Below are 12,565 nucleotides of genomic sequence, written 5' to 3'. Positions count from 1 at the left end.
AGTGCATTTAGACCAAAGTGTATTCCTTTGTCATTTTTTCCCCCTCCAGTATTACAGTATTGCCTTGTCGCAAGATGCATGTTTTGGATAATTTTTATTCTGTACATGTGTTCTTTTCACTCCGTCTGGGTAGTTTAATACATAATTCACAGCATGATTATTACCTTGACCATGCTTAAAGCGATATTCAATTGTGTTATTGTTACCCATCACTGTTCTTCTTTGAAGCTTTCGAAAAGCTCCCTGGTCTTTGTAGTTGAATCTATGCTTGAAATGTATTGTGGACAGAGGAAGGGTTAGTCATTTAAAAATCATGTCAAACCCTAAGAGTGAGTCCATGTAACTTTTTACTCCTGAACTAATTTCGGCTTGCTTAAACAAAGGGGCTGAATACTTTTGCAATATATATATATATATATTTTAGTTATGCATTTTTGTATTTATGTTTTGTTTGACAGAGTATTGTGAATATTGTTGACTAAAAATTACAAAATCCATTTAATACTACTTTGTAACACAAAGTGTGAAAAAAAACAAGGGGTTTGAATTTTTTTGCAAGGCACTATATATATTGCGATTCTCACGATTCTATATGTATTGCGGTTCGATACTGCAATTTTATTATGATTTGATGTTCCAAACATATTGCTCAATATATGTCTGCTGCAGAGAGATAAATGAGAGCAATAGTCAGGGAAGTAAAAGCGCTGAAAACATGTTGGTTCACCATTTCAAAAGAAGATGGCGCAGGTACAGCACACTTAAAATATTGCAATATGTAACTATCCATTTTTCCCCCCCGTCACCAATTATCACCTGTAGCCCAACTGATGCAGCATAGTGGCTATAAAACATGTACATAGGCTGAAGCATGGGGTTTGTCCATCTGCATTTACTCCATTGGACACAAGTTCACATGAAAATGTAGGGCAGCCGTGCTTCTAGGCAAATATGCAGTATTTTGTTTTTTGAGAAACAGCTTCTATCTCAAGGCCATCAGACTGTTAAATAGCCATCACTAGCACCTTAGAGGCTGCTGCCCTATATACATAGACTTGAAGTCACTGGCCACTTTTATAATGGAACACTAGTCACTTTAATAATGGTTACATATTTTGCATTACTCAACTCACACGTTTATACACTGTATTATATTCTACTGTATCTTAGTCTATGCTGCTCTGACATTGCTCATTCAAATATTTATATATTCTTAATTCCATTCCTTTACTTTAGATTTGTGTGTATTGTTGTGAAATTGTTAGATATTACTGCACTGTTGGAACTAGAAACGCAAGCATTTCGCTACACCCGCAATAACATCTGCTGAACATGTGTATGTGACCAATAAAATTGGATATCCTGATTGTTATTATTAATAATTGTTATAATATAATTCTGAATTAATTATTCACTATATTTGTTTGGTTTTTATTATAAAGTAGGCCTGTCATTGGCCATTTAAGACACCATTGCCCATTTAACCCCTAGTCGATGTCCACGCTCCCGCTAAAAATGAATTAGCATAATAATACAAATGAAAAAAAGAACCATAAAATCTGTCAGTTTAAGATAGAGATATGTTTTTTTGCACTTCAGCATCTGCGGTGAAAGGTGACAAGAGCTAGATGAGACTTCCCAAAAATCGGCCTCCTCACAAAATCGTCTGTAGCATCCGATCGGTTTGGCCTACAAACTATTATGACCCCTCTATGGGAAAATTAGACTCTCTCAAACACAATGGTTGTTCTCAGTTTTGCTCTAAAGTGGGTACAGCCGATCTATCTAGCGTACGAACAGTTTGGGCTACACACTAATATGATTGTGAGACTCTCAAGAACATATCACTTGTTTTGCTCTAGGATGCCCACGGGCCTCACAAGACTCATCTGAAGGTACCCCAGCACCAGTTGATTTTTCTTTAATGGAAGTATACTCTTTCGTGCCAAAAATAAGGGGTTAAATAAAAAATGTATCCTGATCTTCTTTACATCTCTCAGATATAGGACAGACACTTCAGAACAAACTTTCTTTAGATTGTTGGGGGGGTCCATCTGTTATTCAAAGCGTGTGTATGGGCTAATAGCAGTAAAGCCTAAATGTATTTATCCTCAAATCACCTTTTCATTTTTTTTTTAATACTTCAAGGGGTCTTAAAATTCTAAATCAAATAGCTAAATTATCCTTGGTATTACCTTCTTAAAACAATGCTGTAGGAGTGCTTGACGCCATCTGTCAAGCATGGTGGAGGCAATGTGATGGACTGGGCGTGCTTTGGTGGTGGTAAAGTGGGAGATTCGTACAGGGTATAAGGAATCTTGAAGGAAGGCTATCACTCCATTTTGCAACGCCATGCCATACCCTGTGGACGGCGCTTAATTGGAGCCAATTCCCTCCTACAACAGAACAATGACCCAAAGCACAACTCCAAACTATGCAATAACTATTTAGGGAAGAAGCAGTCAGCTGGTATTCTGTCTATAATGGAGTGGCCAGCACAGTCATCGGATCTCAACCCTATTGAGCTGTTGTGGGAGCAGCTTGAGCGTATGGTACGTAAGAAGTGCCATCAAGCCAATCCAATTTGTGGGAAGTGCTTCAGGAAGAATGGGGTGAAATCCCTTCAGATTACCTCAACAAATTTACAACTAGAATGCCAAAGGTCTGCAAGGCTGTAATTGCTGCAAATGGAGGATTCTTTGACGAAAGCAAAGTTTGAAGGACACAATTATTATTTTAATTAAATTATTATTTATAACCTTGTCAACTTCTTGCCTATATTTCCTATTCATTTTGCAACTCATTTCATGTGTGTTTCAATGGGAAACAAGGACATTTCTAAGTGACCCCATACTGTTGAACGGTAGTATATCATTTGAATTATAAGAAAGGGAGGCGTTCCTAATTAAACACTATCGCTTTGTGTGTGTGTGTGTGTCTGAGTGTGTGTGTTTGGACAGGGTTTTGTTTGGACACAATGGAAGCCAAAAGCAGTAAGGGAGAACCTTGTCTGCCCGATCCGTTGATTTGACCGGTGAAGGTACTGGCAGCTAAATGGGGCAGGGACACAGGTACCGCTCTGGCACAAAGTAGCATATTTTCCATTAAAAGGCACATTGAGTGAAGTTTTATTAGCAGAATGTAGAAAGAAGTTAGAGAAGTTTGAGGAAACCAAGAAAGGCAAGAAATGTCAAATAGATTAGGGCAAGTTTAGAAAGTGGGAGAGGGAAGCCGAAACACAGACAGGAATATTGGAATATTGGTGAAAGAAAGTAAGAAGAAGAAACAGGGATGTTGATGATAATGACTTTCCACCCCCCTATTATACCCGTATCCAGTGCACCAGCCCTGGTTGTCCGACAGCAGCTCGCTAAGCTGTCACCCCAGCCGCAGCTCTACCCCCAACAAGACCTGATACAACTGCGGGACCCGCAAACCCCTAGGAGGTGGCCCATGAGCAGTGGAAATCCGTTCCGTACACATCGACTCTGGCTTGGACGATGGACAGAAGGGAAGAGGAAGGGGTAGAGGAAAGGGGAGACAGTGCTGACAGACGGGCTGGACGACAACCACTACTGGGTAGGAACTTTGCTTGTTACAACTGTGGAAAGGAGGCACATTTCGCCAGAACATGTTGAAACAAACAGGGGGCAGCAGGGGAATGTTGGAAAACCGGACCTCCACCGATAACAACCCTTTACAACCCACATATGGACTGACACAAGGTAGAGACAAGGTTGACACCCTTGGACAGCATTTCAAGATTTTTTAAAACCCTGTGAGGAGCTGATGGTTTGTTTTTTCATCAATGGTGAGTTAATCAATTTTCTAGTAGATACTGGCACTGCAATGTCCGTCATAAATTCTAAATCTATGTCCGAACGTCCCATGTCAAATGAATCAGTCAGCACTGTGGGAGCCTCAGGAGTGACTATGAAAGAGTTGCTCACGATGCCTCTACCTGTTAAAGTTGATAACACATACTTAAATTAATTTACTCTGCATGTTGTCCTATAAATTTGGCAGGAAGAGCCCTTTCTGTAAATTGGGGATTAATATTCTTTGTAAAGGAAAAGGCCTCAGTGTTGTACAGCCTCATGAGACCATGTCATCTCATGATGCTGTTCGACACGGTCTCAACATGTGATTGGTACGATGCATGGGACATACAGGATATTGAGTGGTCACATTATGACCCTATTGACAAAATGTTCTCAACTGCTGGCAGTTGTTGGAAACAGAAAGGCAGTTATGTCACAGACTGGCTTACATTGCACTGCAAATTTCTCACCATTGACAAGAGATTTATATTATGAACAGAATTGGCTGACAGGGACCATACCCAAAGACAGCCTACTGTGCAGTAACATGTATAGTGGGCCCCAATTTTGCACTCTGAGTGTTAAATTGATATATTACCTATATGCTAACTACCCAACGTTTATTATTTATGTAATTCTTAGCTTAGCTAAATGGTATAGTCATTGTGCGTTCTCAATGAACATTGTAAAATCGGTTGCTATGTAAATTCGCTCTGGCTATCTGCTCCGATTTCAGAGCATTCTAGTCTGAATGTGCCAGAGCACAGATTAACTGTTGAATTTACTAATGCTCAACACCCGTTGAACATGGCCGGTATGTAATTGTATTCGAACACAGCTTCGGTATGTGAGTATGTTAATAAAATGTGTACGTATGCTTTGACAGGAGGTTTGAAACATTTTTCATTGGAATGAAATAGTAAAGGAGGTTTTGAGTAGAATCCAATTCCGCTCACTTGGCAGCCGTGTGTGTGGTTGATACAGTCACAGTGAAAGTCACCCTGTTTTAGGTGTGGGGCCGTTGGTCATTGGAAAAGTGAGTGTAGAGGCAATAGAGTTGAAATTGGCTAAATTTACGACAGGAAAAGTATTATATTTAGTGAGGAAACGGACAGAATCGAAAGCAATAAGACTACTACCCATAGGACCAGTAACAATACCCGGATAATGTTACATGGCAACAGAATTGGAGCTGATATTGGGGTTGGATAATCATTGCGAGATTCAAAGACAGTGTATTCTAATAGGTAACATATTAAAATTGTTAGTATATTGTGTTTTATGTTTACAAATAGTACAACTTTGTATCATGAAGCAATCGCTAAAACTGTGTTGAGGGTTTTGTGTTGTACAGTATATAGTTAATTTGTTATTGGTGTAAAAAGACGAAGAAACTTGCCAGACATCATATTCAAAATAAAGAAAAACCCTGGAATGAGTAGGTGTGTCCAAACTTTTGACTGGTACTGTAGTCATAAATCTAAGATTTATGAGCCACTTGGACGCGACCGCAGTATGTAACGTCCTGTGTTTATGATCGGCAGAAGGAACAGAGAATGGTGGCCATATTAGCTATCTTGATCTACACAGAAGAGCTAAATTACTTTTTAAAACTCTGTTCCCAGGGCCTGTTTCTGCATATCTGCTAACTGTCATAAAGATTAAAGAATGTAATTTCTATAAGAGGAGAGAGACAACTCAGATCGTTGAGTATTCAACTCTGAACTATTCTTAGTAATGGTTGATTGCTTCATTTTTTGCAAATCTTATAATAAATTTGTTGTTTGTAAGAATCTGCAGTCTCTCTTCCAATAGAATTTCTACCACAAGCTACACCTAACAATGCTTGAAACACTGGTTGCAACTGCATTTGTAAAAACAATGCCACTTGTGCAATTGAAGGAGTTTAGAAATAAATGTAGTAGCAATGGAAAACCGGGATCCGCTCTTAACTTAACAATGGCCAAAACTGTCTTCAAAAGTGTTTTCCCACGATTGCATTAAGAATTGTTGTGCATTGCTTGTCAAAATACATGTTTTCCTCCGTATGGCTCTCACAAATTGAATGCGCCTTGAGGAGTATTTCTCTCACATAGAACACACAGGCTGACCAGGTAAATAGGTCAACTATTCTACTATGGAGTTGTCTGATTTAGTTTAAATAACAACAGGCTACATGGGAAAAATAGTAGCACTGGAAAGTTGTATTCTGAGTGATGAAGTAAAGGCTTTGAATTGCTTTACCAGCAGCTACACACCACTGTTGAGTTGAGCGCCGCGCAGTGATCCGCATTATAGACTAATTATTCTTCTGAACATTGGAGTGTCAGCAACAATCATGCATATCAGTTCAGAGCACACAGCGTAACAGAGAAAATAAAATATTTGGGAATACATTTGGGAATATATTTCGTAGAACAGACAAGCTTCTGTATTAGGCCATTTACAAATGTACTATACTCAATAGTACAGTGCCTTCAGAAAGAATTCATACCCCCTATTCTACATTTTGTTGTGTTACAGCCTGAAATCAAAATGGATTAAATATATTTTTCCTCACCCATCTACACACAGTACCCATAATGACAAAGTGAAAACATGTTTTTACACATTTTAGCAGATTTATTGAAAATGAAATATCTAATTTACTGAAGTATTCACACCCCTGAGTCAATACATGTTAGAGTCACCTTTGGCAGCGATTACACAAAGTTAATTTCTTTGCCAATTTTTTTTTCAGTTTTACTTTAGTGCTTTATTTGCAAACAGGATGCATGTTTTGTAATATTTTTATTCTGTACAAGCTTCCTTTTCACTTTGTCATTTAGGTTAGTATTGTGGAGTAACTACAATGTTGTTGATCTATCCTCACTGTTCTCCTATCACAGCCATTAAACTCTGTAACTGTTTTAAAGTCACCATTGGTCTCATCGTGAAATCCCTGAGCGGTTTCCTTCCTCTCTGGCAACTGAGTTAGGAAGTACGCTTGTGTCTTTGTAGTGACAGGGTGTATTTATACACCATCAAAAGTGTAATTAACAACTTCACCATGATCAAAGGGATATTCAATGTCTGCTTTAAAATGTTTGTACCCATCTACAAATTAGGTGCCTTTCTTTGCGAGGGATTGGAAAACCTCCTTGGTCTTTGTGATTGAATCTGCGTTTACAGATAATTGTATGTGTGGCATACAGAGATGAGGTAATCATTCAAAAATCATGTTAAACACTTATTGCAACACAGAGTGCATGCATGCAACTTTTTATGTGACTTGTTAAGCACATTTTTACTCCTGAATTTATTTAGGCTTGCCATCACAAAGGGGTTGAATGCTTATTCACTCTAGACATTTCAGCTTTTCATTTAATTTGTAAACAATTCTAAAAACAAAATTCCACTTTGACATTATGGGGTAATTGTGTGTAGGGCAGTGACACAACATCTCAATGTAATCCATTTTAAATTCCGGCTGTAACAACCAAAAGTCAAGGGATGTGAATACTTTCTGAAGGCACTGTACTGTATATGTGACTGACCATGAGGAGGACCCAGGCAGGTATGAGCATAATGACTGCAGCTGCACTGGTGTAGAACTGCAGATCTGGAGGGCTAAACAGGACACAGGAACAAGTATTTTATTCAGTACCGATTTCACATACTATAATCTACAGTCAACATGAAATTCCTCAACACCTCACATTCTTTACACATCTGTTAATACACTGATGTATTGTGCTTTTGTATTCCTATGATACAATTAAACAGGTATTATAATCTAGTACAGGATATAAAACTGGGCATAATAGGCCTACATTCATTTACTAAAATATGGAAGAACTAAAAACAACTTACCTGAATTTGTAGGTGTCTCCACTTAGTAGCTTCTTTGAAAAAACATTCTGTAAACTGAAAGGGAATACGAAGAGAACAATGAAAACATGTGGTGTTACATTACCTTGAAAAGACAAAACTGTGAAATGTGAGAAAAGTTATCAACGCTGGTACTACTGTGTTACTGTGTGTGTGTCTACCAGTCCACAATATTGGTGGAGGGCTGCACGCGGGTACTACTGTGTTACTGTGTGTGTGTCTACCAGTCCACAATATTGGTGGAGGGCTGCACGCGGGTACTACTGTGTTACTGTGTGTGTGTGTCTACCAGTCCATAATATTGGTGGAGGGCTGCACGCGGGTACTACTGTGTTACTGTGTGTGTGTCTACCAGTCCACAATATTGGTGGAGGGCTGCACGCGGGTACTACTGTGTTACTGTGTGTGTGTCTACCAGTCCATAATATTGGTGGAGGGCTGCACGCGGGTACTACTGTGTTACTGTGTGTGTGTGTCTACCAGTCCATAATATTGGTGGAGGGCTGCACGCGGGTACTACTGTGTTACTGTGTTACTGTGTGTGTGTGTCTACCAGTCCATAATATTGGTGGAGGGCTGCACGCGGGTACTACTGTGTGTGTGTGTTACTGTGTGTGTACCAGTCCATGATGTTGGTGGAGAGGGCTGCACACGGGTACTATTGTGTTCCTGTGTGTGTGTGTGTGTGTGTGTGTGTTACTGTGTGTGTACCAGTCCATGATGTTGGTGGAGAGGGCTGCGGAGAAGCCCAGCATGTTGAAACTGATCTCTGTTGCCGTGCAGAGGGCCAGACCAGCCATGACAGGAAAGAGGGACAGGTTCACCCACATACCTACAGTAGTTTACGTACGTGTACACACACACACACACACACACACACACACACACACACACACACACACACACACACACACACACACACACACACACACACACACACACACACAGCACTTAAGGACATAGTCATACTTCATTAATAAGTGCATCGATGATGTCGTCCCCACATTAACCGAACATACATATCCCAATCAGAAGCCATGGATTACAGGCAGCATTCACACTGAACTAAAGGCTAGAGCTGCCGCTTTCAAGGAGTGGGACACTAAACTGGACGCTTTTAAGAAATCCCGCTACGACCTCCGACGAGCCATCAAACAGGCAAAGTATCAGTAACGGACTAAGATCGAATGCTACAAAGTTTTTTATTTATTTAACCTTTATTTAACCAGGTAAGCTAGTTGAGAACAAGTTCTCATTTACAACTGAAACCTGGCCAAGATAGAGCAAAGCAGTGCGACAGAAACAACAACAGAGTTACATGGAATAAACAAGCATACAGTCAATAACACAATAGAAAAAAAGAAAGTCTATATACAGTGTGTGCAAATGGCATGAGGTGGTATGGCAATAAATAGGCCATAGTAGCAAAGTGATTACAATTTAGCAGATTAACACTGGAGTGATAGATGAGCAGATGATGGTGTGTAAGTAGTGATATTGGTGTGCAAAAGAGCAGCAAAGTAAATAAAAACAATATGGGGATGAGGTAGGTAGATTGGGTGGGCTATTTACAGATGGACTATGTACAGCTGCAGCGATCGGTTAGCTGCTCAGATAGCTGATGCTTAAAGTTAGTGAGGGAAATGTAAGTCTCCAGCTTCAGCGATTTTTGCAATTCGTTCCAGTCACTGGCAGCAGAAAACTGGAAGGAAAGGTGGCCAAAGGAGCTGTTGGCTTTGGAGATGACCAGTGAGATATACCTGCTGGAGCGCGTGCTACGGGTGGGTTTTGTTATCGTAACCAGTGAGCCGAGATAAGGCGGAGCTTTATCTAGCATAGACATGTAGATGACCTGTAGCGAGGGCCAGCCGACTAGAGCATACAGGTCGCAGTGGTGGGTGGTATAAGGGATTTGGTAACAAAACGGATGGTACTGTGATAGACTGCATCTAGTTTGCTGAGTAGAGTATTGGAAGCTATTTTGTAGATGACATCGCCAAAGTTGAGGATTGGTAGGATAGTCAGTTTTACTAGGGTAAGTTTGGCGGCGTGAGTGAAGGAGGCTTTGTTGCAAAATAGAAAGGCGATTCTAGATTTGATTGGAGATGTTTGATATGAGTCTGGAAGGAGAGTTTACAGCCTAGCCAGACACCTAGGTATTTGTAGTTGTCCACGTATTCTAGGTCAGAACCATCCAGAGTAGTGATGCTAGTCTTACGCTCGTCGGATGTGGCAGGGCTAGCAAACTATCAAGGAATACAAAGGGAAACCCAGCAGCCGACCAGACGAGCTAAATGGCTCGCTTGGCAATTTCTCGCATGGAATAGCCTTAATTTCTCAGAACAAGAATAGACTGACGAGGTTCAGAAGAAAGTTCTTTGTTTCTGGCCATTTTGAGCCTGTAATTGAACCCACAAATGCTGACGCTCCAGATACTCAAATAGTCTAAAGGCCAGTTTTATTGTTTCTTTAAATCAGAACAGCAGTTTTCAGCTGTGCTAACATTATTGCAAAAGGGTTTTCTAATGATTAATTAGCCTTTTAAAATGATAAACTTGGATTAGCTAACAACGTGCCATTGGAACACAGGAGTGATGGTTGCTGATAATGGGCCTCTGTACGCTGTTGGATTCTGGGTAAACTTTGAACATTACTACACTAGAGACATGATAGATCAGAAGTAATACTATAGTATCTGCGGGGTGATAGAACATGGTTGTTACATCAGAAGTTAATGGTTATCTGTAGGAGACAGATGGCTTAGGAATGTGCTGGGTGGACGGGAAGAAGGAGTGCTATAGGTGATACGGGTGGAGAGTTTTGGATTAGACATCAAGGGGGTTGAGGTCAGGTCACCATAAGGGAGACAGAACGGTTTATTACTCTATTACTTTGTCTTCCTGTCAGACCATAAAACATAAGGATTGGAGAGAAGGAGTGTCTAAATTGGAGTGGTGGAAACGTGATGTCTGAATGCAGCTGTATCGACCCTTTGGGAAGAATTAAACTTGGTTAAGCTTTTCTAGTGTCCGTCAAGTTATTTACTCTAAAAATAAGAACCTGATAACGCCTATGTAGATATTCCATTATAAATCATACGTTTTCAGCTACAATAGTCATTTACAACATTAACAATGTCTACACTGTATTTCTGATCAATTTGATGTTATTTTAAAAATGGACACATTTTTTTGCTTTTCTTTCAAAAACAAGGACATTTCTAAGTGACTCCAAACCTTTGAACGGTAGTGTGTGTGTGTGTGTGTCGGAAAGTATTCAGACCCCTTGACTTTTTCCACATTTGTTTCGTTACAGCCTTATTCTAAAATGTATTAAATTGATTTTTCCCTTCCTCAATCTACACACAATAACCCATAATGACAAAGCAAAAAGTCTTTTTTAAACAATTAGCTAATTTATTACAAATAAAAGCCAGAAAAAGTACATTTACATAAGTATTCAGACCCTTTACTCAGTACTTTGTTGAAGGACCTTTGGCAGCGATTACAGCCTTGAGTCTTCTTGGGTATGACGCTACAAGCTTGACACACCTGTATTTGGGGAGTTTCTTCCATTCTTTGCAGATCTTCTCAAGCGCTGTCAGGTTGGATGGGGAGCGTTGCTGCACAGCTATTTTCAGGTCTCTCCAGAATTGTTAGATCGGGTTCAAGTCCAGGCTCTGGCTGGGCCACTCAAGGACTTTCAGAGACTTGACCCAAAGCCACTCCTGCGTTGTCTTGGCTGTGTTCTTAGGGTCATTGTCCTGTTAGAAGGTGAACCTTTGCCTCAGTCTGAGGTCCTGAGCGCTCTGGAGCAGGTTTTCATCAAGGATACCTCTGTGCGTTGCCCCGTTCATCTTTCCCTCGATCCTGACTAGTCTCTCAGTCCCTGCCGCTGAAAAACATCCCCACAGCATGATGCTGCCACCACCATGTTTCACCAAAGGGATGGTGCCAGGTTTCCTACAGATGTAATGCTTGGCATTCAGGCCAAAGAGTTCAATCTTGGTTTCATCATACCAGAGAATCTTGTTTCTCATGGTCTGAGAGTCTTTAGGTGCCTTTTGGCAAACTCCAAGTGGGCTGTCGTGTGCCTTTTACTGAGGAGTGGTTTCTGTCTGGCAACTCTACCATAAAGGCCTGATTGGTGGAGTGCTGCAGAGATGGTTGTCCTTCTAGAAGGTTTTCCTATCTCCCCCGAGGAACTCTGGAGCACTGTCAGAGTGACCATCCGGTTCTTGGTCACCTCCCTGACCTAGGCCCTTCTCCCACAATTGCTCAGTTTGGCTGGGTGGCCAGCTCTAGGAAGAGTCTTGGTGGTTCCAAACTTCTTCCATTTAAGAATGATGGAGGCCACTGTGTTCTTGGGCACCTTCAATGCTGCATTTTTTAGTACCCTTCCCCAGATCTGTGCCTCAACACAATCATGTCCCGATCTCTACGAATAATTCCTTCGACCTCATGGCTTGGTTTTTCCTCTGACATGCACTGTCAACTGTGGGACCTTATATAGACAGGTGTGTGCCTTTCCAAATCATGTCCAATCAATTGAATTTACCACAAGTGGACTCCAATCAAGATGTAGAAACAAGTCAAAGATGATCAATGGAAACAGGATGCACCTGAGCTCAATTTCAAGTCTCGTAGCAAAGGGTCTGAAGACTTGTGCAAATAAGGTTCTGTTTATTATTTTTAATACATTTGCTAACATTTCTAAAAACCTGTTTTTGCTGTGTCATTATGGGGTATTGTGTGTAAATTGATGAGGCTTTTTTTTATTTGATCCATTTTACAATAAGGCTGTAATGTAACAAAATGTGGAAAAAGTAAAATGCACTGCATCTACCTCCATTACCTCGTACCCCTGAACATCAA

The 12,565-nt window shown here is 40.5% G+C and overlaps 1 protein-coding gene across 3 annotated transcripts in view; it reads right to left on the bottom strand.

The window, feature by feature from the left end:
* LOC129860878 (solute carrier family 35 member E2A-like) overlaps window positions 1-12,565 on the bottom strand; it is a 37,998-nt gene that overhangs the window by 8,442 nt on the left and 16,991 nt on the right. For all 3 annotated transcript variants that reach the window (XM_055931748.1, XM_055931745.1, XM_055931746.1), the window contains 3 exons: window positions 8,403-8,523; window positions 7,674-7,727; window positions 7,358-7,430 (listed from right to left, as the gene is read on the bottom strand). In XM_055931748.1, coding sequence (XP_055787723.1) covers window positions 7,358-7,430; window positions 7,674-7,727; window positions 8,403-8,523 — 248 coding nt within the window. The remainder of the gene's footprint in view (window positions 1-7,357; window positions 7,431-7,673; window positions 7,728-8,402; window positions 8,524-12,565) is intronic.

This window comes from Salvelinus fontinalis, chromosome 8 (assembly GCF_029448725.1).
Source record: "Salvelinus fontinalis isolate EN_2023a chromosome 8, ASM2944872v1, whole genome shotgun sequence".
NCBI classification, from domain to species: Eukaryota; Metazoa; Chordata; class Actinopteri; order Salmoniformes; family Salmonidae; genus Salvelinus; species Salvelinus fontinalis.
The sequence above is the reverse complement of the archived record's forward strand: the minus strand, read 5'-3'. Positions and strand labels throughout refer to the sequence as shown.